Source organism: Phacochoerus africanus, chromosome 15 (genome assembly GCF_016906955.1).
Source record: "Phacochoerus africanus isolate WHEZ1 chromosome 15, ROS_Pafr_v1, whole genome shotgun sequence".
NCBI classification, from domain to species: domain Eukaryota; kingdom Metazoa; phylum Chordata; class Mammalia; order Artiodactyla; family Suidae; genus Phacochoerus; species Phacochoerus africanus.
This window is the reverse complement of record NC_062558.1, coordinates 82339045-82365990: the sequence shown is the minus strand read 5'-3', so window position 1 is coordinate 82365990 and position 26946 is coordinate 82339045. Positions and strand designations below refer to the sequence as shown.

Here is a 26946-nt window from a genome sequence, read left to right as displayed (position 1 = left end):
ACCATCCCCTTGGGGGTCCGAGAGCCCTGCGTTCAGCCAGGTGAGAGCAAGAAGGACTGTTTTCAAAGACAGAAGAAAATGGTTTATGACTCGCCTTCTGCTTAAGGAGTCTGGAGGGGAAGTGGTGAAATGATCTGTCTGGTCTCTGACGGAGGTGGGACTCTTGCCATAGCAGACCCCCCCCACACACACACACCAGCTCCCGTGCCCCGTTGGGGTCTATCTCAGCCCCAGGACTGCCTTGTGAGCTGTTACAGAGGGTCCCTGGGCTGGAGGCTTCCAAGAAGGACCAAGCTTCTCCGGAGCCCCTCCTCAGCGGACCACAGGCCACAGATAGGAAGAGGCAGGGCCAGGGCTCCATCCCATTCCTGAGTCTTCACCTCCCAGGCAGGCTGGGGGCCCAGGGCACAGCTCACTCCCTTCCCATGGTCTGCTGTCAGCTCACTGGAGAAACCAGACCAGGCAGATGTTTGTCAGCACAAAGCAAGTGATCCACTTTGCCTGGGTTTCCGCTCCAGGGCCCAGGGCTCAGGCTGCTCTGCTGGGATGTGATGGTGTGTGTAGAACAGAGGTAAGAAACACACAGGTTCACAGGGCCCAGCAGGTTCCCAAATGCAGGAAATGCTTGTGGGGTAAGACAATGGGGGAAGCATGGCACTTCACGAAGGGGTCAGCCTCCACCTAGGCAGTGGCAGATTGTGGGTCCAAGGTTCCCATTCAAAGGAAGTCAGGCATTTGACTGGACAGTGCGATCTCCCAAAGAGCAAGGGCTGGCAATTAATATGCATTTTTACAAACTGCCAAAAGATCTGACGGACGTCAGCTGTCTGCAGGTCACTTCTAGCCCACAGGCAGGTGATTGACAACTGTCCCCTGCTTGTCCCTAAGAAAGCCGGCCTCCTCTTCCTCGGAGGTGTCAGGGGCTGCCTCCTCCAGCCCTGACCTCTCTCCTGAGTCCTCTGGTCCCTTCTCCAGATGCCTGCTGGCCGCCTCTGCCACCATCCCCCTGGGGTGCCCTGGCACCTCCAGACCTGCTGCTTCCTCCACATTTTCTGCTTGGCCAACAGCCCCGTGCCTCTCAGACAGGAGCCCAGAGTCATCACGCAGGGAGGCAGGAGGGGCAGTGGGCACCCGGGCTCTTGCACGGACTCTGCCCAGCCTCACTGTGACCTGTGGCAGGTCCCTCTTTCTCTGGGTTCCCTGTACCCTGGGTTCTGACATTCCCTATTCTATTATGTTAACACACCGCTAGGCTGCTCACAGGGTCAGCTAAGAGGACAGAGTCATTCAAGTGTGGACATTGGCAGAGGCACACAGAAGGCTCTTGGGGACCTTGGATATGGCGACTGCCTGGGGCTTGGTGCCCACGTAGCCAGCAGGTATGGGCCCACACAGTGCGGTGCTGAGGAGGCTGACATTTCAGTGCTGCCTGCCAAGTTGCTGAGGGCTGGCACACAGCGGCTGGGGGCAGGGTGGGCCTGACGCAGCCTTGGCAGGGGGAGGGGGAGGCGCAAGGCAGGTGACCTTCTGGACCGAGGCCGTGGAGGGAGCTGCTGGTCCCTAAGGACCTTCTCGAGGAGGAGTATGCTGCCCATGTGTGCGCGTGCTTCCGTGTGCGAGCACACAGGCTAAAGGCTGCACCAGAACAAAGAGCTGGGGGCTGGGTATCTGAGGGGCCCACGTGGAGATGCCTGACTTGGCGGTTTGCTGCAGTGTCTGCTCTGCGCTCACGCTCCGTCTCTGTCTCTCTCTCTCTCTCACACACACAGACACACACACACATGCTCTCGCGCGCGCGAACACACACACACACACACACACACCACAGCACTGCCCCCAGGCCTGAGCTCCTGCTCCAGAGCCCACCAATGCTGGCGCGCACAGCCCAGCCCACCGCCGTCTCTCCTGACAAAGCACCGCTCCTCACTGTATGAGCTCATCCCACCGGCCCTCGTCTGGCCCCAGCTTGGCCTCCTGACAAGAGAGACAGACAAGGAGAGGGAGCAGGAGAGGGGGTGGGGAGGCAGGGGGTGGGGGAGACACACACACACACACACACACACGCACATGCATACGCACACAGCACAACATGAGGAGAAAGAGGCAGCAGGGAAGGGAAGGACAGACAGAGGCAGACATATGGCATCAGAGACCCTCAGAGAGAAAGGATCGAAAGAGACTGGAAGGGTAAAAATTGCACAAGCCAGTGAGACGAGAGTGGGAGCCCAGATGGAGACGGGGAGACAGGAGGGTGGGGAGGCAGCAGGGCTGGCTGCCCGAGCTCTGGGGACAGAGCATGTTCTAGAATGGCAGAGGCCTGGCTGGGAGAAGCCCAGACGGGCCCAGTGGTGGGTGGTGTGGCCACTACACACACCCCTTGAGAGCCCTGAGGCCTACCCTTCTTGAGGGAGTGTGGGCAGCTTGTAAAAGGTGGTTAGTTGTGCTGACCTGGGTGTGACTCCTGATAAGTGAACTCAGGTGAAAACAAAGCCTTGCTGTTGGGCCTCAGTGTTCTCAGCTGCAGAATGGGTACACTGAGAACTTACATCAGGATCTAGGGCCTATCACTTAACTAGACAGAGACACACCCGAGAAAGGGCTCTGTAAACTGTAAAGAGCTGTGCACTCCTGGGGGTGCAGATGGGGAAGGACTGAACCCCTTGTCTCAGGAGAAGAAGTGATGCTGGAAATACCACTTAGGGAGGCCAGGGCCACACTAGAGAGACTTGAGAGAAGCAAAGGGCTCTTCCAAATGGAGTAGCTTCTCAGATCCTGATCCAGGAGAACACAGGGCTCCTGCTTCTAAGTTCCTTCACCAGCCCCAGAGTCAGCATGATACAGAGGGCAGAGCTTCAGGCCTGGGGTCAGGAGGCCACAACTTCAAGTCCCAGCGCTGTCATTACAAGCTGTGTGAGAGCAGGCAAGTCACAAGACCTCTCTGTGCTTCACTTTCCTCATCCATCAATGTAGAGAATATCTGTGTCTCACAGAGTTGGGCATTGAAACAAAATATGGGAGAGAACCCTGGACGTACGAGCAAGGGTGTGAGAGACCCTTGAGGGAGGGGCGACCCAGGGAACTGGGGAGCAGCTGGGCTTCCTAGGATAGCCCATTCTCCTGTTTTCCTTCTACCCCCCTGGCCATGCTCCCCCTGTCTAGGTTTGGCTTCTTACACATCCCTGAGCGTTATGCCTTTTTCTCCACTTCACTCCACGGAAGTGCAACATTCTTGGCCCAGCCACCATCACCTTCATCCTGACATCCTAGCAATCTGCCAACTCGTTCCCTCCATTTACACCAGTCTCCCCTATGCAATCTGTTCTGTTGTAGCTGGATTGATCTTTGCAAAATGAGATTTAGCCATGTTCCTGCTACTCTTAGGACAACGACCAAAACCCCCAAGACAGGCCCTGTGTGCCCAATCGCTGCTGACTTCTTCTGCCGTTGGGCTCTGGAACCACTGCCCTCCTTTCAGTTCTGCCAGAAAACCATGCTTCCTTCTACCTCACGACCTTTGCATAGGCTGTTCCCTTTACCTGGGCAGCCCTTCCTCCTTTTCTGCACCTATTCAATTCTTACTTGACCTTTGGGTCTCAGGGAAGCCGTTCCCACTCCTACATGGTCACGTGACTCCCTGACTGTTCCTTCTTGACATTTATCACAGCCTGAATTTACAGACACACACACACACAAACACATGCATGTACACACAGCTGTGATTTTTTGCATGCGTTTTTTTAAAACTGAAACATATTGATTTACAATACTGTGTTAGTTTCTAGTGTATAGCAAACAGTAGTGTTTTTTTTTTTTTTTTTTGCTTTTCAGGGCCGCACCTGTGGCATATGGAAGTTCCCAGGCTAGAGGTCAAATTGGAGTTGCAGCTGCCGGCCTACCCCACAGCCACAGCAACATGGGATCCAAGCCGTGTCTGTAACCTACACCACAGCTCATGGCGACAATGGATCTTTAACCTACTGAGAGGGGCTAGGGATTGAACCTGCATCCTTATGGATACTAGTCGGGCTTGTAACTGCTGAGCCACAATGGGAACTCCCAGCGGTGATCAACGACTTTCTCTCCCTCTAGATCAGGCATCAGGAAACTATCCTATCACCTACTTTCATAAAAAAGTTTTCTGGGAACTAGCCACACTCATTTGTTTACATATTGTCTATGGTTGCTTTTGTACTGCCTGCAAGGCCTAAACTATTTATGATCTGGCCCTTTACAGGAAAAAGTTTGCTCAGCCCTGCTCTAGACAGTACAATTGCCGAGTGAGACCATGTCTGCTTTACTCCTCAGCACAACCCAGCCCCGGTCAGGGGGCTGCACAGAGCAGGTGCTCGATTGAGATATGGAGGTCAATGCTTCTTGGATAAGTAGCAGTTTTTACCTTGTCAACCTTGTATTGACTTAAGTTATTATTAAAATGGCAGATTCCATCAGGAACAGACGTCACTTATGAGATTTCAAGACCGTTTTCCGGCAAGCGGTTCAATGTAGTACAATAGCGATATCCCAACACAGGCTGGCACGTCAGGGATCTCAGAGCAGCTATTGGCTAATGAGGCCTTTACCACCTTTCATAAATGACCCGTTGTAAACATACAGAGAGTAGAGTGCAAAGCCACATTCAAGAGATTGTGGGCTGCCCAGACTGATGAAAAGCCGCCATGAGATGTCCTTTAAACATCTGGATTAAGGCTGCTACTATATATACTCCAAAGAACTGATGGACGAATTCAGAGACAACGTCTGTTTTATTGTTATACAGAGGAAATAACTGCTTTTTTTTCTTTGTCAATGAATGGCTTAGACTCGATAAAAAATGTTAACAACATTTAGACCCTGTGCTTGGCGCTGACCCCGGCAAGGTAGGTCTCACTGTCATTCTTGCCTTCCCATGGAGATACACTGAGGCTCGGGGGCCACACACGCAGCAGGTGACAGGACTGGGTTGGCCAGGTCGGTCAGAGCAAAAGCTTACACACGTCCCCTGCTCAAGCGAGGGAATGAGGATGGAGGGACAGGTAAAGCTGCATGTTTGGTGTGTTTAAAACCTTCACACACAGAACACTGCCTGGTTCTGTGTACTATGGGGTCAGGAGATCCCATGTGGTGACAGAGTTGCAACGGACAATACTGTACAGCGTGGATTTTTAGACCCCTGAATGCACTGATTCACTTTCATCTTAATTTGTGTTTTATTTTAAGTGTAAAAAAAAAAAAATTGAATGACCATAGTGTGGCATCAGGGTTAAGAATGCTGACTCTGGAATATAGGCCTGGGCTTAACCCCCAGCTCTGTCACTTTCCGGCTATGTGATCTGGAGAACCCCTTCAGCTTCTCTGAGCCGCAGTCTCCTGGCTGTAAAGTGGGGATGATCACAGGACTTACGCAACAGTGATGGAATGAGACGAGGTATGTCTCCCTTTCGCCTGTTGTTGGGGTGTGGTGTGCTCTGGGCCCTTCGCTGGCCCTGAGATGAGGGACAAGCCCATGGGCTCAAGAGCCCAGAAGGTGAGCTGCTGCTCCTCAGAGGCTCACACCACACCTGGACAAACTGAGGTGCCAGCCCTGAGTTCAAGTCCAGTGCCCCTCCCACCTCCCAATGTCCCCATGGTTTCCCCAGCCGTCACCTACCGGCAGACTTCGGAGTGAACTTGTCTCGGTTCGCGGCACACACAGCCAGCAGTCTGTAGCCGAGGTCCAGGTCGAACCCTTGCTGAGCTGCCACCCGACTAACCACCTGCCAGCAAGATGGGAGGGAAGGGCAGGAGTGAGTCACTGTCCACACCAGGCTTCTGATCCCAGAGTGGTGGATGTGCCCATTTCACAGGGGAGGAGGGCAGGCTAATGCAGGTCCCCAGCATCAGGCAGAGCTGGGACTCAAACTGCCGGCTCAGCCACTCAGCAAACACTACTAAGCGTCTCTACCTTGACAGGCCCTGGGACCCAGGGCCCTGTCCTCAGGGGTTAACAGTCCAGAGGTGGGCCTGACCCCAAAGCCCAGGCCCCGCCACTTTCAAGGGCTCAAATTTGGCCCTATTCTAGAATCTGGGAGGGATGCTGTCCCATTGTGTTTTGCATAGCCGGAGGCCTCTGCTCCCCCAGTGCAACTCTTCAACTCCCCCCACCCAAATCCCTGGCCCCCAGGAAGCCTCCCACACCCACCACCTCTCCATCCTCTCGCCCATCCCTCGCTGAGCTCCAGCACCCATTATCTAGGGGACACTTGCTATCCTCGCTTCTCCAAGCACAGTCCCCACCCAGCAGCATCCGTCCCTCCTGAGTCAGGGTTTGCACCCAGGGAGAAGCACTGATTTAGGAAACACTGCCTCCCTGGAGCTCCAGCTTGAAGCTGCCCAGCAGACTGCTAAGAATTCCCCAGACGGACACGCCTCATGCTTCCCAGCTCCGTGCCAAGCGCCCTGCAGCCTCTCAGACCCTAGTCCCCAAACAGCAGAGCTGTCATGCTCAGCCGGGGTCTGTCTCTAGCACCAAGCACCATCCCAGCACACGGGAGGCACCTATAAGGGCACCAGCAGAAGTTTGACAACAGCTGTGCATTTGGGCTGGAGGTCCCACCCATCTCCTTGTGAACCTCAGAGCTATGGGCTGGAAGGGGGAGGGGGGAGGGGCTGGGAAGTCTGTCAGTCCCCTGGGGTCGGGGGACAGTGAGGGACTGGGGGCTCTTGGGGCCCCATGATCAATTCGGTACTACAGGCTCACACCCACCCAGAGCCGCTCTGTCCCCCCGCCCGTTCCCAGGTGTCCCGCCACTGCCAGATCGGCTCCATCCTGCCCGCCTTCCTCATTAACAGCAGCCAAATTAGGTTTCCTTATTAAGAAGGAAGGACCTTGGAAAATGGAGTCATTTCAGGAAGCAGCTGGGGCGGCTATGGCTGGCTGGGAAAGGAGCTCTCCCAGGTGTGGGGCTCATTCTCCCGAGAAAGGGAAGGCTCCATCGCCAGCCCCTAGAGACCACCTGCTCCAGAGGCGCTCAGAGGTCCTCAGAGGGTCTCGGCTGTCATGGGGTTTGGCCCAGCCCCCGCAGCCATTAGAATAGTTCCCCATTATCTGCTTTATGCTTGGGGGGGGGGTCATCATAAGGGCGCTAGGGCGACAAAGTGTGGGAAAACCACTTATCTAGGTCAAACCTCTCATTTAAAAAACATGGACACTTGAGGCCCACAGTGTCAGCGGTGAACCAGGGAGGAGCCAGTGGCTTCCCCTTCCTGGGACCAGCAGAGTTTCCTGGCCCTGCCTCCCTGCCCCCATCTCCTGGGAATTCCCTGTGCAGGGAGGAAAAAGGACTTTCTCAGGTTAGAATGTTTGCTCAGCGTCTCTGCTGCAAACAGAAGCCCCAGACACAGAAGTCTTCCGCTCCCCACAGGCCTCTTTCCCACAGGCTCTCTTTGCTCCTGTACTGTGGTTCTTATGCACCACCCCCCTTCTGCCACATACACACCACGTTCCAGAGTCTCTGGGCCACCCCAGGGCTGGGGAGTCCTCGCTGTTAGTCTTACTGTCCAAGCAGAAAAACCAAGGCCCCAAATTCTTTATGGCCTGTTGAGTATTTCAGTTTTGGAGATAGATACTGTAGAGCAGGGAGAAGGTTCTGGAAGGGTCATGTCAGCTCAGATGTTGACTGCAGCACCCTCATTGGTAGGAGAGCCTTGGGGTGGATGTGAGTGAGGTAGGCAGTTTGTTGGGACGGGTGCATCAGTGAGGCTGATGTTTGTGGGATATGTTGACACAAGTGTGTAATGAGAATGCTGTCTCCTAGGTAAGAGGACTAAGCAAATGCTTGGTAAGCACTGAGGTGCCAATTTCTCACCACAGCTCTATGAGGTGTTATTAGTATCTCTGTTTTACAGACGAAGGAGACTGAGGATGAGTAACAGCCCCTGTTGGTGACAGAGCTAAGATATGAGGTCAGGCAGTCAGGCCGCAAAGTCTGGGCTCTTTCCAGAAGAGGACTTCTTTTTCAGCCCACAAAGGGTTAAGGCCATAACTCCCAACCTACATAGCAAACTCTCAGGCTCTTGGTTAAGGGCAGAAAGGCAAAGGTCCCTTGGTTTGGCCAATACTGGCTAATCCTGTTGCTCTGGTTCCAAAAAAAAAAAAAAAACCACCCCAGAAAGACAACACACAAAAATAACATACACACAAACAAAGCCCAACTAGCTACACTGAACAAGAGGGGCCTGGTATTGATTCCAAGGGCTGTCCTGAAGGCCTGGGAGTATCTGTCACCAAGTCTCCTAAGCCCAGTGTTCAGAAGGGTCATTGGCTGTTCTTTTACAAAGTCTCCTTTTGCCAAGACACAGAGAGGGCAGGGCCTGGCAGAAGGTCACACAGCAGAGATGTGGCAGAGCAGGCTAAGTTGGATCCTGTGATTCTAGAGTGCCTCAGGAACCCCTGGTTTCTGCCGGCCAAGCTTAAGGACCCCCAGGAAAGTCCTGAGAAGCAGGTCTGACTGATCGTGGTGGGGAGGGTTGACTCAGCCAAGCAGACTCCTGTTGTGTTTCTGAGAGGCCTGCTCTCACCCCAATGGGCATGAAGACCCCTTAGTGAAGACCCCCGCCCCATAAAGCCCTGCAGTGGGTGGTCCTGGTGCTGCTGCCCTCTGCTGGCTGCCTGGGCTCAGCCAGCTTAGCCCAGCCCATAAGATGCTCCTCCCATAAGGTGCTCCTAAGGCTGACCTGTGGGGTCTGGCTGCCTGAGACCTAGAACCCAGGGTCCCAGGGGGAACTACAGGTCAGGAAGTCCAGCCCCTCATGCCACAAAGAGGGAAACTGAAGCCCAGAGGCAAGAGAGGGGGCATGATTAAAGTCATGTGGCAGTTAACATTAGTCCCATATAAGGAGTGTGTTGACTTGAAGAGCAGTGAGCCTCTGGGCCATGAAGCAGGACAGCCTGTGTGGGAAAAGCTGAAGAAGGGGTTTCTGCTCCTGCCTGGTGGTTTGTGACATCCTATGAGGCAGTCACGGGAACTCGATGCATGCTGGGTCTGTGTACCAGTCCTGCTCCAGCTATACTGTGCAACCTAGGGCAAGTTACTTCACCTCTCTGAGCCTCAGGTTCCTCCTCAATAAAGGTACAAGGATGTCCCTCATTTCCAGGGTTGTGTGTGATGGGCTCTGCCAGTTCCATGTGTCCCAGTTCCATCTCATGACTATACCCTAAGGCCCTCAGGACAGAGCCATCATTTCCCATTTTGCTACCATTCTCATTGCCAGAGTGGACAGGTATTTGTGGTCATTGCTGCTGCTCTGGAGTTAGGCATGAGATGGGGTTCTGGTTCTGCCCACGACCAGTTGTTCTATCTCACCCAGGTGATTTAACCTCTCTGGGCCTCAGTTTCCTCATCTGTGGAATGGGTACAAAAATCTCCTCCTTGCAAGGAGGACAGCCAGGACCAGGCACACAGCTCAATGAATGCCGTCTGTGAACATACACCCACAGCTTCAGCAGTGAAGCTTTGAGGCTGTGGGGAATTCCTCACCAGAGAGATGGGGAGGGCACTGCTGCTGTGCTAACTGGTTTCTGTTTCTTTTCTCATCTCCTCTTGTACCCGCCTCCATTCTCCTGTGCTCTGACCACTTCAGCCTTCTTTCTGTTCTCAAGCAGATCAAGTGTGTTCTACCTGGTGGGGGGTGGGGGAGAAGGAACCAGTCTAAAGAGGCCTGATTCCGAAGGGGAGACCCAGAGAGGGGTCTCAGCCCTGCCACTAAGAGAGTGGCCGGGAAGAGCCTGGTCCTGAAGAGGAAGTGGTGCCCCAACTGACATCCCTGGGGACGGACTGTGGGGCTCCTGCACTTCTGCATCCTGGGGTCAGAGGGCATGAAGCCGAGGGTGGGGCAGGGGAGTGCCAGTGGCCCATGGCTCTTCACTCCAGGGCCTGGGATAGCCAACATGGCCCATTTACTGCCCAAGGCTAAGTGGTTTTTAATTTATATCCTCAAGTAAAGCCGGATCCAAAGGAATTTGTTTCCAGAGATCACCAAGGGGATGATGGCAACCTGGAGAGCTCAGGCTGTCCCCTAGATGGGGAGGGGTGAGTGTGGGGGGCACTTGGCAGCTTGTCTAGGCAGCCTGCCTAGGCCCTTGGGATCTCTCATCTGTCCATCCCACCCTACCCCTACCCTTGGGGCATGGCTGAGGTTAAGGATGCCTCGGTGATGGAGGGGACTGGCAGCAGGGCCCTGGGGCTCCTGGCAGAGCAGTGGTACCAGCCCGGGACTATAGCAAGCTGCTCCCCCTCTCTCTGTTGCCTTGTTTGTAAAACAGGAGTGACAAGCCTTCCCTGCCCCTCTGCAGGGTCTTCATAAGGACGCAAGGAGATAGAGCTGGGAAAATGCTGTGGGTACCAAGGGTGTCTTCTATGACCCCACCCCACCCCCTTTCCTGCTGCTGGTTTTCCTGTGCTCCAATGACATTCAGACTCAGGTCTCTGCAACTGTGGCCTGTGGGCCAAGGGCCCCTTTCTGGCTAAGCAGCAGGCCAGCAGGGTGGAGGTCAGAGTGGAGGTCAGAACCAGCCATTCAACCCAGTTACACCTTAAGCTGGGGTGCAGAGCTGGCCCTCGGCCTTCATCCACAGTGTTCTGTGCCTGAGAAGTCATGGGTTCAACCTCAGCCAGTCAGATCCTACAGGGTCATCTCTGGGCTCCCTCCTCCAGGAAGACTTCCAAAATCTCTCCATCCTAGCCTCCAAGGATGCTGCCCTTCAGAGCTTCTGTCCTCACACAAATCATATGCCATCACTCACCTGCTGAAGACCCTTCAAGAGCTCTCTACTGGCCCTCAAGTCACATCCAAACTCTTCTTAGTTTGCAGGCTCTGTGCTAGCCGGTTTCTGCTTCCCTCTTCATCTTTATGTTCGTTTGTTTTTTTTGTTTGTTTGTTTGGTTTTTGTCTTTGTCTTTCCAGGGCCACACCCACAGCGATATGGAGGTTCCCAAGCTAGGGGTCTAATCGGAGCTCTTGCTGCTGGCCTATACCAGAGCCAGAGCAATGCCAGATCCGAGCCGCGTCTGTGACCTACACCACAGCTCATGGCAATGACGGATCCTTAACCCACTTAGCAAGGCCAGGGAACGAACCTGCAACCCCATGGTTCCTAGTCGGATTTGCTTCCGCTGAGCCACGATGGGAACTCCTTCCCTCTTCATCTTACACCCTCTCCCTCTGATGCTCCAGCCATCGGAGACTTCCGTCTGTTCCTTGAACAAACCAAGCCTTGGGGCCTTTGCATAAGCAGTGTCCTCTGTCTGCAGCACCCTTCCCTCTTGTCTTCCCTTGGCTGACTCCTTTTTTGCTTTTTAGGTCTCAGATGGAGGTCACCTCCTTGGGAGACTTTTCCTGACCACCACCCCTTCTTACGGGGTGCTGGGAAGCATCCTCAGGTATTCCTTTTTGGGTTTAGCGTCAGCTTCCCCCAGCGGAAGGCAAGCTGCTTGAGAGGCCCACTATGCTCACTGCACTCCCCTCAGGCCCAGTGCAGGACCCACCCACTCCAAAACTGGAGAATGTTTGTTGAATGAATAGATGGATGACAGGGCCAAGGCAGGGCCAGTTAATGGTCATCTCGTGCCCACCTGACCAACCACCCTGGCCAGGGCCGTCGCTGGATTCAGCTTCAGGTCCCCACCTCTAGGCCAGGATCGGGATGGGGTGCTGGGGGAGGAGGCGGCCCCGCCTCCTCCCTCACTTATGGCCATCAGCAGCTGGGATGGGAGCAACATCTGTCCCTGCTGGCGGGCTTAGCCTGAACCAGGATCCCCACAAAGAGGATTAAGGGAGTTGGGTGAGGGAGGGGGGGCTCAGGGGGCTGGAGGATGAGGAGGGCTGGGCAGTGCAGGCGGCCTCCTGATTTGGCCCAGGGGCCCTGAGGGAGCCAGATGGTGTCGGCTTAGGATGAACGGAGGAGCCCTGGGAGGGTCTTGGCTGTGTCCCTGCTTGGCATCCCTAACGGCCAGGAATGTCCCCTCTAGAGGCAGATGGACCTTGGCGTGAATCCCAGGTCCGCTTCTAACAGGCTGTGTGACCTTGGGAAGTCAGCCACGACATCTCAGTTTCCTCTTCTATAAAATGCGGAAGAGGGCAGGACCAGCCCTGTAGGGATTCAGGGAGGCACCTCCAGTGGGCCAAGCTCAGCGCCAGGCACAGAAGAGGTGCTCTGCAGTGACGGCCCAGGTTAACATTGCTGCTTCTTTTGCTCCAGGCCGGGGCCAGGCCAGCTCTCTTGCCTCTCACTGGTCTGGAGGTTTTCAGGAAACATTGCGCCCGTGGATTTTACCCTTTGTTCTCACCTGGCCAGGCATACGTCTTGGGCCCTCCTCCAAGCCTGGGGGTAGCTAAACTCTCCAGCAATCTATTTACCCACATTCCCTTTAAAGCTCACTCAGGACCCTCTGAGCAGCTGTCTTCACTAGCCTCAGAGGTAATATAGGCCACATGGCTGGAGACAATCATAAGCTTCCAGCTTCTTCCACGTGGCTGTCAGCTGGCAAGCACTTTTTTTGTTAAAAAAAAAAAAAAAAAAACAAACAAACCAAAAACCAAAAAAAAAAAAACCAAAAAAACAAAAAACAAACAAAAAAACCCCAAAAACCACAGTCTTTTTAAATTTTTCTTTTTTCTTTTTGGTCTTTTTCAAGGGTCGCACCCACGGCATATGGAGGTTCCCAGGCAAGGGATGGAATCGGAACTGTAGCCGCTGGCCTACACCCACAGCCACAGCAATGCTGGATCTGAGCAGCGTCTGCGACCTACACCACAGGTCATGGCAACGCTGGATCCTTAACCCAATGAGCAAGGTCAGGGATGGAACCTGTGTCCTTATGGATGCTAGTCGGGTTTGTTTCTGCTGAGCCACAATGGGAACTCTGGCAAGCTCTTTTTAGGCTCTGCCTGTGGCATGCAGAAGTTCCCAGGCCAGGGATCGAACCTGCAGCACAACAGTGACCTGTGCCACTGCAGTGACAATGCTGGACCCTTAACCCGCTATGCCACAGAACTCCTGGAAATCTCTGCAGCTTGGCGTATCATACCACTAGCTCTGGGCCTGGCCTCTGCCCAGATTGTATCCTAGACCCTTACTGAGCTGGGATAACTGCAGTTCCTTGGGTTCTCTTGCACATGTGGGCCTTGGTGTGTGCCATTCTATAGAACACGCTCGCTATACTCAGCTGCTTGTGCACATGTATCAAACGCTGGCAGATGTGGAAGTGGCTCTTTTTCTCAGTTTTCTGCAATCTGTCCCACTACCCAGGCAGATAATACTTCCCTTCCCTGTGCTGCCTCCACCTTCCACATGATTTTCCCAGCCATCTCTTTCCACATCTGTCTCCCCCACTAAAGACGGAATCAGGCTTGGCAAGGTCATACTCATCTTCGGTTTCCCAGGACTTAGCAGAGCGGTTTGTGCATGATAAATGAGGGATCAATCAGTGCTGACTTGGATAGATGGATGGCTGTAACAGGAGCTCAATAAATGGTTATATGAATGGATAGATGGATGGATGACTGTAAAAAGAGCTCAACAGATGCTTACCTAAGTAAAAGAATGAATGGATGAAAAGAGGGCTGAAAACCCTTCAAGAGTCTCTCTCTCATGGAATTCTCATTGTGGCTCAAGGCATTAAGAACCCAACATAGTATTCATGAGCATGCAGGTTTGACCCCTGGCCTCGCTCAGTGGGTTAGGGATCTGGCGTTGCCACAAGTTGTGGCATAGGTTGCAGATGTGGCTCAGGTCTGGCATTGCTGTGGGCTGTGGCACAGGCTGGCAGGTGCAGCTCCAGTTCCACCCCTAGCCCAGGAACTCTTCCACATGCTGCCAGTATGGCCATTAAAAAAAAAAAAAAAAAAAAAAAAAAGAGCCTCTTTGCTTTACTTAAGATGGACCATTTACTCCCATCAGACCTGAAACTCCTCAAGGTAGGACCTGTGTCATTCTTGTCAAGTGTGGAGAACCCACAGAATCCTGAGGACCATGTCTCCCCATCAGACCAGGCTCCCTGAGGATGTATGTGTGTTGGGGGGGACACACAGAAGGGCCCTCCCTTCCAGCACCAGCCTTCCTATCTCTTGCCCCCACCCTGCCCCCACCTTATCTGCACTGGACAGGTGCACAAGTCCCCAGCTGTCCTCCCCAGGTGCAAGCACATGCAGGGAGGGTGCAGACTCACCGTCAAACAGCCCATCAGGCTCTGCTCAAAGGGCCGCTGGAAGGCTCGCGGGTCTCCACACCAGTCCAGCAGCTCTGTGGCGGCATTGTGGAAGTTGGCAGGGTTCTGTAAGTGCTGTGGGAGAAGGAAAGGAGGCAGCATGAGACTCCAGGGATGAGGCCAGCACAGCTTAGTATGTGGGCGTCTAGGCAGTAAAGACCCCAGACCTCCCTGAGGAGGAGACACACAGAAAGGGGCAGGCCGGGACTAATGAGTTTTCTCAAACTCCCTATCATCCACCTTCCCCCTGCATCTCCACCCTCAGCCCAATTCCTGCCAGGATGGGGATCAGCGGCCCTATTGCAAAGAAGAGAAAATAAAGTCAAGAAAAGGGAAATGATGGTAGACATTAAAATGTTTTCCGGAAGTTCCCGTCATGGTGCAGTGGGTTAGGAATCCAACTTTAGTGGCTCATGTCACCGTGGAGATGCAGGTTAGATTCCCGGCCCAGCATAATGGGTTAAAGGATCCGGTGTTGCCACAGCTATGGTGTGGGTTGCAGATGTGGGTTGGATTCATTCCCTGGCCTGGGAACTTCCATATGCCACGGGTTTGGCCATTAAAAAAAAAGTTTTCTGGAGGCTGGCAATGGGGCAGGGAATCCTGCAGGGCTCAGGAGGTGGGGGCGCATGTGGCTCCCATCTGTGGGGCTGGCTGTCCCTGAGTCAGGGTGGACTGGCTCTGGAGATTCCTTCCTTTTTTTTTTTTTCCTGCTTTTTTTATGGCCACACCTCGGCAAATGGAGGTTCCCAGGCTAGGGGTCTAATCGGAGCTACAGCTGCCAGCCTACACTACAGCCATAGCAATGTCAAATCCAAGCCATGTCTTTGACCTACACCACAGCTCACGGCAACGCTGGATCCTTAACCCACTAGGTGAGGCCAGGGATCAAACCCGCAACCTCATTGTTTCTAGTCAGATTCGTTTCCGCTGCGCCACGACGGGAACTCCTGGAGATTCCTTCTTGATGAAGCACTCCCCTCCCCTGGCCCTTTAACCACTACCACCACACCCCAGGCCTGCATGCCACCAGCTCTGGCTTCAGCAAGCCCTGTCACGGCCAAAGAGTAGGGGTAGGGGGATGAGAAAGAGGCCTCTGGGCCAACTTAGTCGGGAAAGTGCGCTCGAGCACACTGTGCCCAGGTTTTACCACACTGTGGTCGGGCATATGTGGCTTAACCACCACTGTTCCCCAAACCCAGATTTCCTGGGTTCAGTCTGACTCGGTTCGGGGGTGCTGGCATTGTTGGAAGGGGTCCTGGTCTGAGATCAGGCCCTGCCCAGTTATGGGGTCTGAATCAATGGAGACCGATTTCCGGTGCCAAAGGCTCTAGATTCTGCTTCAGAGCCAGGCCACGGGGCTAATGGGTGGAGGTGGCTTCCATGGCTTCCACCCCTTGGGGAGTTAGGCACTGAGTCCAGGGTCACAGAGCAGGTTGACATGGAGCTGGGACCCCAGGGCTGGGTGGGAGTGCTGATGGGTCAGGACATCTGGAAAGTGTCCATTGGCACGAGAGTGTAAGCCAGCTGTGAAGGGGATGATGGTACCTTGGGGGATCCCAATGTCCTTGATGCTGGGAGACACTGGGAATAGCAGCTGTGCCTGGGGCAATGGTTCTCTCCCAACTTGCAGTGTGAGGCTGCTCTGGAGCCAAGGCAGGGAAAGGTCTCAGGAGCTGCCAGGTCCCAGACTTGCTGGGGGAGCAGAATGTGCCAGGGGAGCCCCTGTGGGGCCTGGCCCTGGAGACCCACTGCCTTCACCCGCAACTAGCTACTGACAGGGCAGCCCCTTGCCTCTCTAAGCCTCAGTCACCCCATCTGTAAAACGAGGATGACAGATTGTGGCTTGGTGGCGAGCATTTTTGCTTTGTTTAGGGCTTACAACATAGTTTATGAAATGCAAGATGTAAAAAGATGGAGAAAAGAGGAGTTCCTGTTGTGGTGCAGCGGAAATGAATCCAACTTGTATCCGTGAGGATGTGGGTTCGATCCCTGGTCTCGCTGAGTGGGTTAAGGATCAGGCATGGCCCTGAGCTGTGGTGTAGGCCAGCAGCTGTAGCTCTGATTTGACTCCTAGCCTGGGAACCTCCATATGCTGTGGGTGTGGCCCTAAAAAGCAGAAAAATAAAAATTAAATTAAATTTAAAAAAAGACGGAGAAAAGAGAAACAAAATGGAAAAACCTCTCTCTGTGGGAGAAGAGGGAAAGGGAGAGATGAAGGAAAGAAAGAGGGCAAGCGAGCAGCAACACAGCCCTCTGTCTCGTGGTGAGGATTAAACAAGATGAGGCTTATACGGCCCTGGCAGAATGCCCGTCGCGTGGGCTGCTCCCACGTGGGGCTGCCCTTGGCCCCGACTCTGTCTCCCCAAGGCTCTGCTGGAAGCACAGCTGCGCTGGGCAGTTCCCAGCCCTGGCTCCACACACAGCTTTCTGCGAAGACAGAGCTCCCTGCACGTGATCAGGGGGAGACAAGAGGACTTCCATGTCGAGAAGCATACCCTTTGAGAGGGCAGCAGTGGGCCCTCACCTCTGCCTCCTGTGCCCTCTTTAAAACATGGGCCCTCCAAGGCCACGGGCAGCATCTGGTCTCTGCCTGGAAAGCCATGCAAATCAGTTAATTCCCTGCCTAGCAGCCTCTCTCTGCTAACTGAGTTATTCCGTTTATTTACGTGATGTCACACCCAATTAGCAGGGTCAGCAACCACTGCATGGCACTCTCGGAGCTGCCTGCCCATAGCACCCCCACTCTCGGCACCCCCTTTGGGGCTCTGGGCTCACAAGTGGTCTCTGAGGCCAGTCTCAAGGGTCCACTTTTGTTCTGGGCCCCCAAGCACCCAGCCTTCATATCTGGCCAGCCCATCTCTGAGATTCTCTCCCCTCCCTCCAGCCAGCTCAGAGGGCCTATGGCTTGAGCTATGGGTGGTCACTCGTGGGTGCAACTCAATAGTTGAAAGGCATCCCACTCAGTAGCTGTCGCTCAGTGGCTCTGAGGCCTTGACCAAGCCTCTTCCCTTCTCTGGGCTTTTGTCGTCTGTTTAGACTACGAGGTGGCTAAGTGATACAGTGGAATGAACAGGACAAACCTGGACCAAACCCTGTCTCAGCCAGAGTCACACAGCCCCAGGTGTGTTCCTGAGCTTCAGATCTCTCATCTGCAAAATGGGGTAGGGACTGCTTGCAGGGCTGCTACAAAGTTTCCAAACAACGTGCATAATGATGTCCCTGTTACACAGTTTGTCACTTAAAGACTGCTGTTGCTCGGTATGCTAGGACTTCTATATGGTTTCTTGCTTCTCCTACGAGCTCCTTGAGAGTAGAATCGGTGCCTCATTCACCTCCAGAATCCCCCAAACTGGCCTGAGGCCAGGTCCATGCAGAAATGGTGAGCAGTTAGCTGTCCAAAGGATGGTCCATTTGTGGGGGATGCCAGCAATCTGGCAGCTTCAGAACAGACCCCTAGTGGCATGGAAAGGGGCCAGGGCTGGATGGGGTGAGCTTGGCTAGATTTTGATGCTTTGGGGATGGGAGCACAGATTTGAATCATAGGCAGAGGCCTCCCTACTTGTGGCTGTTATTGGATAATACCCAACCCTCCACCAGAAAGCCTGCCCACCTCCACAATTCCTCCAAAAATTTGGGCTATGTTCAGTGGCCACGGAGACTATTGGGGCAGGAATAGGGGACATCAATGCCTAGAATAGGGACTGGCTACCCAGCCCAAGTGATGAATGCATCTTCTTATGAATCCATCTGTGAATCAAGTGATCCATCCATCCATCTACCTACCCACCCATCCCAAAGTGAATCAATTCATCCATGCATCCATCCACTCGCCCACCTACCCATTCATCCATTCACTACTTTATCGTCACTCACCCATCCATTCATCTGCCCACCTATCTTCCTATCCATCTAGAATGTATCCAACCATCTATTTATCCATTCACTCATCATTTATTTATCCATCATGTATATCCACCTACCACCCATCCACCTAGCTGTCCAGCTGTATGTCCATCCTTGCACCCATTCATTTATTCCCTTAGCTATCTTCCTTGAGGCCACCCCTCCCCCACTTCCCCCCAATGTATTTGGGCCCCACCCTGGCCTGGGCTCTGCTGACTTACAGATGAATGTGGCACATCCTCTGCCCCTGAGGAGCTCAGCCTGGTGGGAGACCTGCTGTAGACCCTACAGGGTCTACAGCTTGAGGGACAAAGAGCAGGGTGAGTGACGTGGGTGAGCGACATAGCTGGGTGCCGAGGAAGCCCTGGGGCTCAGAAATGGGAAGTGCAGACACTCCAAAGGGACCTGGGGTGTGGGGAGGCTGCTGGGCAGGAAGTAGCTTATTTGCACAGCTTTCACGTGGAGTCCCAATGTGCTGTGACCCTGAGTAGGATGTGGTGTAGAGAGGGCACTAGTTTTCCCAGTACCTGAGGCTGAGAAAGCAGAAAGGCAGCTGAGCCAGAGGCCTGGAGGGAAGATGGACTGCTGTGTGCTTGGGGGGCTGGTGAGTGACAGCAGTGGCCAGACCCAGGTTGCATGGATAGGGAAGGCTGTGCTATAGAAGTGAGGTGGGGCGGAGGGTTCGAGGCTGTGAGGCACCCCCCATGGGAGCCATAGTCCCACTGGCCAGAGGTAGGCAGAGCCAGCACATGCATCATCCTCAGAGCATGCAGACCTTTCTCTTCTGATTAGGATGCAGGACGTCTGAGAACCAACTGTCTCCGGGCAGCTGCTGAGCAGATAGATATCAGTACTGAGCTGTGTCAGATCAGAAGCTCGGGAGCAGGCATGGAGGACTCAGGGAGCTCTGGATGGCTGGGGGGCACCTGGACAGCCTGCTCACCCTCCCAGCCACTGCACTTCTAGCCCCAAAGCAGACTTCTGTGTGTGGGTATGCACATGTATGCGTGGGGCAGGCGGGGGAGTGGAGGTGATCCCTGGCTTTTCAGCAGCTCTGAGACCCACTGGCTGGGTGTGCATCACGATGCCCATTCTACAGATGAGGGGAGGTAAACTGGCAACTTAATCAAGGTCAGGAGGCTAGTGAGTGGCACTAGGGGACCAGGTTCGCTGACTGGTAAACCTGAGCCCTGGGTGGGCCTCTGCCTGCTCTGGACCCCTGAGGAGGCCCAGGGAGTAAAGGGTGCCCTGATTCCTGGGGATGTAGAACCAGATGCAGGGAGAGAAGTCAGGTTGTGAGCAGGTTTTAGGAGGAGCCGTGTGCCTGGCACTTAGATGGCTCAGGCACAGGGGCCTGACTGTATTCCTGGGGGTGGAGCCACTGACAGCTGATCCCTCATGGGCGGGAGAAACTGGGTCAAAGGCAGAGCTGGGAGAGAGCCCCGCAGAGCCTGGAGGAGGAGGAGGAGGAGGAGGAGAGAAGGGCAGGGGAGGAGAAGCCCATCGTCTGGTTTCTATTCTGCGACTGTGAACAGAGGCGTAATTGGCGTTTGGGAGAGCTGCTGGGCTAAGTTCAATCTGTAACAAGTCTTCTTCAATTTCCTCTCCTCAGACCCCGCGTAGGCTTCTGAGATTGCTCTGCTTGATGCTAATGAGAGGACACGCATCCCTCATTCCCGCAGACTAACCTCAGCTCCACTGGGCCCTGGTGTTCGGGGAGGGTGGACTGGGAGGGGGTGGGGCTGTGAGGGTCCTGGGGCCGTGAGCTGCCTGCTAAGCCCGCCTAAGCCAGGGACTCGCCCCAGCATGCCCCTCCCTGTCGCTGAGACACTGAGGACAACAGCCCCGTCACCATTAGCTGATCACCTACCACGTGCCAGGCTGGACTACATGTCCCACCCATCAGGTCCTCAGAACATCCTATGAGGTCGGCTTTCTTGGACCCATTTGACAGGGGAAACTGAGGCTCAGAGAAAGAGGGCCAGGCCTGAGATCACACTGTGAGTTCAAGGAGGAGTGAGGATTTGGGCCCACTCTGTTTGATGTCAAAGCCCATGCCCCTTCCACCATATCTGCTCCTTCCTGGAGTAAAGTAACACTCAGGAATCTGTGCAGGGACACTGTGACACCGGGCTGTTGGGAGGCTGAGCTCAGAGGGCAGGTGCATCACCCATGGTCACCACTGGGGGCGCCAACCTGCCCAGACTCAAACAGGGTTCTTAAAGGGGACCTACTGGGCCCACAATGATATTCCCTACCTCGGAACAATCCAGACAGGGTACTGGCAGGAGAATCACCCCTTAAGCTTGGTGTGAGCACAGGCAGGAGGGGGATTTTGCACCCTCTGGAATGAGGCCCTTCTGGCACCAGTGGGGCTGGGCTTGTGATTTCAGGCCACACCTTTCCTGCTTCCATGCCTTGGTTTCCTTTTCTGTAAGATGATGAAATTTCCCAGGACTTTTTCTTTTCTCTTTCTTTACAGAGAATCACTGGTGCAGAGGGTGGGGAGTTTAGGTCTAGGAAGGAGATTAGACATTTCACCACATCCTCAGAACAGCCCAGAGTACATAGCAGAGCCCAGAGAGGGCACAACACTGGCCCAGAGTCACACAGCTGGGAAGGGAAGGGAAAGACAGGGCAGAGTGGACATGTGAATCCAGGTGTGTGACTCGAGTGTGAGGTTGGTCCATGCCAGCCGTGTTCTCACGACGGGGGTGGTCGAAGAGCCTCAGGCAGTCAGCCTTAACCTACCATCACCTTCACCCAGCACCCCGGATGCTCGGCTACTATTCGGGCCAGCACCCCACAGCTCTGCCTGCCTTGCCTGCCCTGCCTTCACCAGGCTGGTGGAGGAGGAGGAGAGAGGCTGGGCCACACACCCACCTGCTTGATGCACTGCAGTCGGTCATTGGTCTGTTGGATGTGCCTGTCCATAGAATTCATTCTGGCCGTTTCGCTGGGTTCTACCCGAGAGCCATGAACGTTGTCCAGCCTGTGAAGACAGGGGAGAGTGGGTGTCACTGGGATTGTGCCAGGCCTGCCAACCTCATAGCCACCTTCCTGCCTCTACACAAGCCTGCTCATCCCAGTGGCTCCAGCAGGTTCCAGGACCCTTTGTGAGCCACGGTGGCCTCTGCCCTGGGCAGCCCTGTGCTGAAGGGAGGAACTGCACCCTGGGGTGAGGGCAGGAAGTGCTCCGGGTGTCCTCTGTGGGTGGCTCATGTGAACACTGGGCAGGCATGTCCACCACACATTTCCACACAGACGCGTGTCCAGGGTGGTGGTGGTGGGGACGGCCGCCCCATCTTCAGGATTCCTGGTTCGGGGCTTAGCACCCTCGATGTGGTCGTGTGTGTGTGCATGTGTGTGTGCACGTGTGCATGGGGATCTTTCCATGTGATGATCTTTACTGCACATGTGGTGTACGCGCAGCAATCCTCTCACGGGTGCCACACGCCCTCTTCGAATCCCCCATGCCTTAGAGTTCCTTGCACTTTACACACAATCCCATTTTTCCCCTTTGCCCTCCTAGGAGAGGAGGAGGGCAGCCATCAGCAGCACCCTCTTTCCCAGATAAGGAGACTGAGGCTCAGAGAGCAGGAGGGAGTTGCCCGGGGTGGCACAGGGAGCCCGTGTCAGAGCCGAAGCCACACTGCTGGTTCATGGCCGAGTGCTGCACGGATGTCATGTTTGCCAGGCTCACTCTTCCTGCATGGTGCTGGGCCTGGGGAACGCAAGCATGGCTGTGATATCCTTCTAGGTGGTGAAGTTAAGTGAGGAAGGCTCTCAGCTCCAGAAAGCCCCTGGAGCCCCCAAGCCCTCTCAAGAGAGGCCATGATGGTGAAGGCAGAGATGGGGAGAGGCGGAGAGGAGGAGAGAGGAGAGAGATTCAGCTCTGGTTCCCCCCGCTGCTCAGGGCACCAGGTCCTTGGGCCAAAGCAGACGTCTGCCTGCTGCCGGCTGGGTTTGCAGTCCCACAATGTGGCAGGCATTTCAGGCTGCTGACACACGGGTCAGACACAGAGCTGAAAAGAGGCCTACGGCCCCTGGTCTTCTCTGCGATCCCAAAGTACTGCCCCCTGACAGCCCCTCATCTCCGGCCATGTCACTAAAAGTCCCATCTACCAAGCACTTTCTGGGTGTTGGGCGCTTGCATTCCCTGACTCCTCATGCCCACTCTGTAAGATGAGAATCATCTCCATTTTACAGATGAGGGAACTGAGGTCTGAGACCTGCCAAGACCCCTGGCTAGAGGGAGCCTGGATTGTGTCTGTCGGCCCATCTGTTCCCATGTCCTGGCTCTCTGCTCCCAGCACCAGCACCCTGGTTGTAAGGGAACCAACAGCATGGCTGGCCCCAGCCTTGGGAGGAAGAAGGCCCTGCTCGTCTTCCAAGAAGCTCTGCACTACACAGCTCCTTTAAAGTATTTCTTATTGTTCCAACTGTGCTTGAAAAGGCAACTCGTGCATGGTTCAAAAATCACAGGTGTCCAGTGATGTGCTGGCCTTGTCCCCTGCCCTAGGGGCCCTCCTGGAGAGAACCAGTGTCAGCCGCCTCCTTCTGAGGCGCTCTTAGAGAAGCAAATATCTATATGTACTATCCCCTGACACCCCTTTAAAAAACCATAAAACAATAGCATTCTATAGTACTATCTGGTCCTTGCTTTTTTCCTCTTCATAATATCTTAAAGTTTATTTCACATCAAGAGCTAAGGAGCCTTTTCATTTTTAATGGCTGCACAGTGTTCCAAGGTACTGATGAATCACTTGTCACCTGCCACCTGAAATGTCCACCCCTGCCAGGTGCTATGTTAAGGCCTGAGGCCCCAGACAAGGCCCTTCTGCTTGGGGTGGCTCACACTCTAGCCCAAGTGATGAGGCCTGAGCTGTTCCCAGTTTTTTTTTTTTTAAATCTTTTTAGGGCTGCACCTGCATATGGAGATTCCCAGGCTAGGGGTTGAATCAGAGCTACAGCTGCTGGCCTACACCACAGCCACAGCAATGCCAGATCCAGGCCGCATCTGTGACCTACACTACAGCTCACAGCAATGCTGGATCCTTAACCCACTGGGCAAGGCCAGGGATTGACCTACAGCCTCATGGATACAAGTTGGGTTCATTACCACTGAACCACAACGGGAACTCCCCCAGCTTTTATTATTGCAAATAATGCTGGAGGGCTGCCTTGTATATTGGCCACATCATCATGTGTGAATTAATCAAGGACACACTCTTAGAAGTGGAGTTTCTGGGTCATTCTAGCATTTGGACTTTGATAAATGCTTGCTGGGTTCACCTTATTTCGGAGCTCTCCAAAAGGTTAAAAAAAAAATCAAAGTATTCCCACATTGATTTCTTCTACCTTCACCCAACTGGCATCTCTCCATTCACCCCACCTATCACCCATCTATACACCCAGACATCCAACTTCTCCACTATTTATCCATCTAGTCTGTCCATCTATCCATCCAAACATCTTTAGTCTCCACTTGCCCATCCATACATGTTTCCAACCCACCTGGTAAATACTTGTCGATATCTGCACTGTGCTAGCTCTATGGGCCATGGAGAGATTAAAATGAAATAATTTCCTTGGGTTCAAGGAACTCTGGATCCAAGCCCATATCCACTCCATGTCACCTATTAGGTTGAACTCCTCTTATGAGTCAGGCGCTGGTCCGGCCACTGGGCACAGACAGACACTGTTGCTATATCCCCATTTACAGGAGAGGGAACTGAGACTCAGGGGTGATAGTAGCAGCTGCTCCTCAATCTCAGATGGAAAGGACAAAGAGCCTGCGGTGAGCCGAAGTGCCAGCAGGGGGTGCTGTTGATGAAGCTAACTGCCCTGGGCGCTAGAAACCTGCACTGTAGAGGGTTGGGGCACTCTTTTCAGGGCCTTCCTTCTCTGTAGTGAGCACCTGCATGCCTCCAAGCACAGGGGCTTTGAACAGGCTCCTTCTAGCTTTCTAGGACTCGGGTTCCCCATTTGTAGAGCATCCTTGGTGAGGAGTGAGGACTAGGTGGCCTCACAATGCTCTGAGTAGAAACTTTTCCCAGGATGGGCATGGCATTTCACCTGTAGTGTCAGAGACTTAGTGGGGTTTTGATAAATGCTTGTAGAACGACTGACAGACCGTTTCCTGGGCCTGGGGTGGGGTGCTCATTCCATCCTGACCACCACCTGGGAATCCAGAGGTTGTCCTTCCCTGTTGGGCCATGGCAGGAGGCCTCAGGTCTCACCTGAGGAAGCCGACAGTAAAGGGAATACTAAGTTCAGGTCTGCTTCTGGCTCATGGGCTATCCTATCTAGAAGCCAGTGGCCAGCCTGAGCTGGCTTCTGGATTCAAAGATGCTCAGAATCTCATTAGCCAAAGTGCTTTGAGGTCTCCTACCACCCTGAGTTCAGTTGGTTTTATCTGGGGGAGTCCGAGGCCCACAAGTGTGGTGTCTAAGGCCACAAGGCCCTTCTGTGCTGGATCTAGATCCCAGGGGGCTTTTCTCCCAGGTGGGGCTCCTCGCTGTAGAAACCAAGAAATGAATGGCTGAGCCTGGAACATCTGCGAGACCAGGAGAGACAGCACAGCTCATAGGGACATCTGTGGGTCATGAATGTCTTAACCTATAAAAGAACAAAATGTCTGGCTGATTCAGGAGATACTTACAGGTGAGGTGATGTTTTTAAACCACCAAGATCAATGGAAAATTGGGGTTATTAACACTAGGAATGGATGGAGCTGGCAGTTCCAGCCCCTGCAGAAAAAGGCTGAAAGCCTAGAAGGCTGAAAGTCATGGGCAGGGAGAGAAGAGGCGGGCTGGAGGAGGCATGAGAGGTTGCACCCCGAGGGCAGTCTGAGAACTTCCATTTGTTCTGCACCTGCTGTATTCAGGAATCAGGCCAGGCCCTGTGCATTGCTAACTCACTTAATCCTAACAGGCTCAGAGAGGTGAAGTGACTTGCTTTGGGTCACATAGCTGGGATGGTGTTTGGCTGAGATTCAAACCCTTTTGCCTTTCTAACCATTAATGTGTTGTTCTTTTCACTCCTCCCAGACTAGAGGTCAGAGTGTCCTAGAAGTCCCCACCCAAAGCTGTGCCTGGGCCCAAAGAGATGTTCCCCCAGTTCCACCCAACCTGTCCAAACCCATTCACTTGCTTCCAAGGCCATCCTAGGCCAGGCCCCCCCGGCTCCTGGTATGCTGGCCAGCGCAGGGAAATGGCAAGCACTCAGTGGCCAGCAGAGGTCGCCCTCCACCGCAGGAGCATCGCTGGGCTTTGCTGCCTTCCCCCTCCAAGCCTGGACTCCTTTTAAGCCTTTACAAGTCTCTACAAATCCATGGCGGTGGCTGCAGCTCCAGCGCCCACCATGGCTGGGCTTTCTCCCAACTGGAAATCACTGTTGGCCTGGCCATGGGTGCACTCATGGTCTCAGCCCTTCCTGACATCTGTCTGCCTTGAACTGGGGAGTGGGCTCAGGTGGTTAACCCATTGTGACCCCTGGCCCTCTGCTGGTGTGAGGTCCATAGGAGATGCAAAGCTAGTCAGCCTGGGGCCCTGGAAGTGGCCCAGCTCTGCCACTCAGCCTCAATTTTACCATCTGTAAAATGAAGGCTAGCCAGCTGCTGACAGCCCTTCAAACTCCAACATCTTAGGATTTGGATGTCTGGAAAATGCCATCTCAACAAGTGTAGGATGTTTGACTTTAGAACTTCGAAGCCTGTTGCAAGGCAGTCCCGAGGGGCTGTTCCAGGGTCACCTAACACCTCAGACACGGTCCCTTTCTCTGTTACGTACTTTTCCTTACAGTTTAGGTTCAGCTCGGCTTAACTGCACATAGTAGGTTTTCTGACAGTGACAGCTGGGTTGGCTCAGTCCTCCCAACTCCCAGGGGAGCCCTTGAAAGGGCCAAGCTTCCAGCATGCAAGTCTCACCACTAGCGGGATGCTGGCGAATTCAGACTCAGCAGGGCCTGGCAAAGAAGATGCATCCAAGAAAAGCTAGCTGCTCCCGGGCACGTATGGCTGCTCAGACAGTAGACTGTTGAGAGCTGCAACGGTGTCTGGGGACCACCTGGTCCTGGACCGTCATGCAGGATGACAGGATGGCAAGCAGGAGCCGAGAGAGGGGAAGGACATGGGGAGACAAGGATCAAGAGGGACTGGCTGGGTCTAAGAAGGGCCCTGGTTGTCTCATCCGGCCTGAAATGTGACCCTCAGCAGGCTCTTCCCTAGAAATAAGGAGTGGGGTGCTTTTAGCTTCCCCGTGCAAAGTGGAGTCCTGGAGCCCAGAGGGAGCTCCCTCGGGTGGCAGGCCAACACCTGCGTTACAAACATCGCTATGTTTTATTTTTCCCTCTTGAGGCCAGAAGAGTTAACTGGTACACTAAACACACATGCACCCAGGGGAGAGGAATTTGCACATGTGTGTGCACACCCACATACTTATATACCCCCTTGTACACTTCAGTGTAGGTACACACACACACTCCAGTGCTGGCCCAGACGCACAGCGCACACACATCTTCTGACAGCTTGCACAGGCAAGTGGCGGGTCCCCAGGGGAGCTGTGTGAGCAGTGGTGTGCAGAAACGATTCAATCACCATGCACATCTGCAGCTCGGATCCCCTGGGGCGAGCGATGCCGGCAGCAGAGGTGGGGGGGGCTGTACCTACAGTCTGCAGAGCAGATCCTGCGTTCCAAGACATCACCAGGGCCAGGGAGCTTGGGACCTGCCCGCTGCTCAGTCTGGCAGGACAGCGTGGGGTTCCAGTGGACCCATCCCAGCCAGCCCCTTTCTA

General features: G+C 54.2%; 1 protein-coding gene across 4 annotated transcripts in view; it reads right to left on the bottom strand.

Moving 5' to 3' along the window:
• Positions 1 to 26946, bottom strand: part of ZMIZ1 (zinc finger MIZ-type containing 1) — a 192404-nt gene that overhangs the window by 90190 nt on the left and 75268 nt on the right. For all 4 annotated transcript variants that reach the window (XM_047762411.1, XM_047762414.1, XM_047762413.1 and 1 more), the window contains exons 4-6: positions 21033 to 21141; positions 14205 to 14318; positions 5648 to 5753 (exon numbers count right to left, since the gene is read on the bottom strand). In XM_047762411.1, coding sequence (XP_047618367.1) covers positions 5648 to 5753; positions 14205 to 14318; positions 21033 to 21092 — 280 coding nt within the window. In that variant the 5' untranslated portion in view covers positions 21093 to 21141. The remainder of the gene's footprint in view (positions 1 to 5647; positions 5754 to 14204; positions 14319 to 21032; positions 21142 to 26946) is intronic.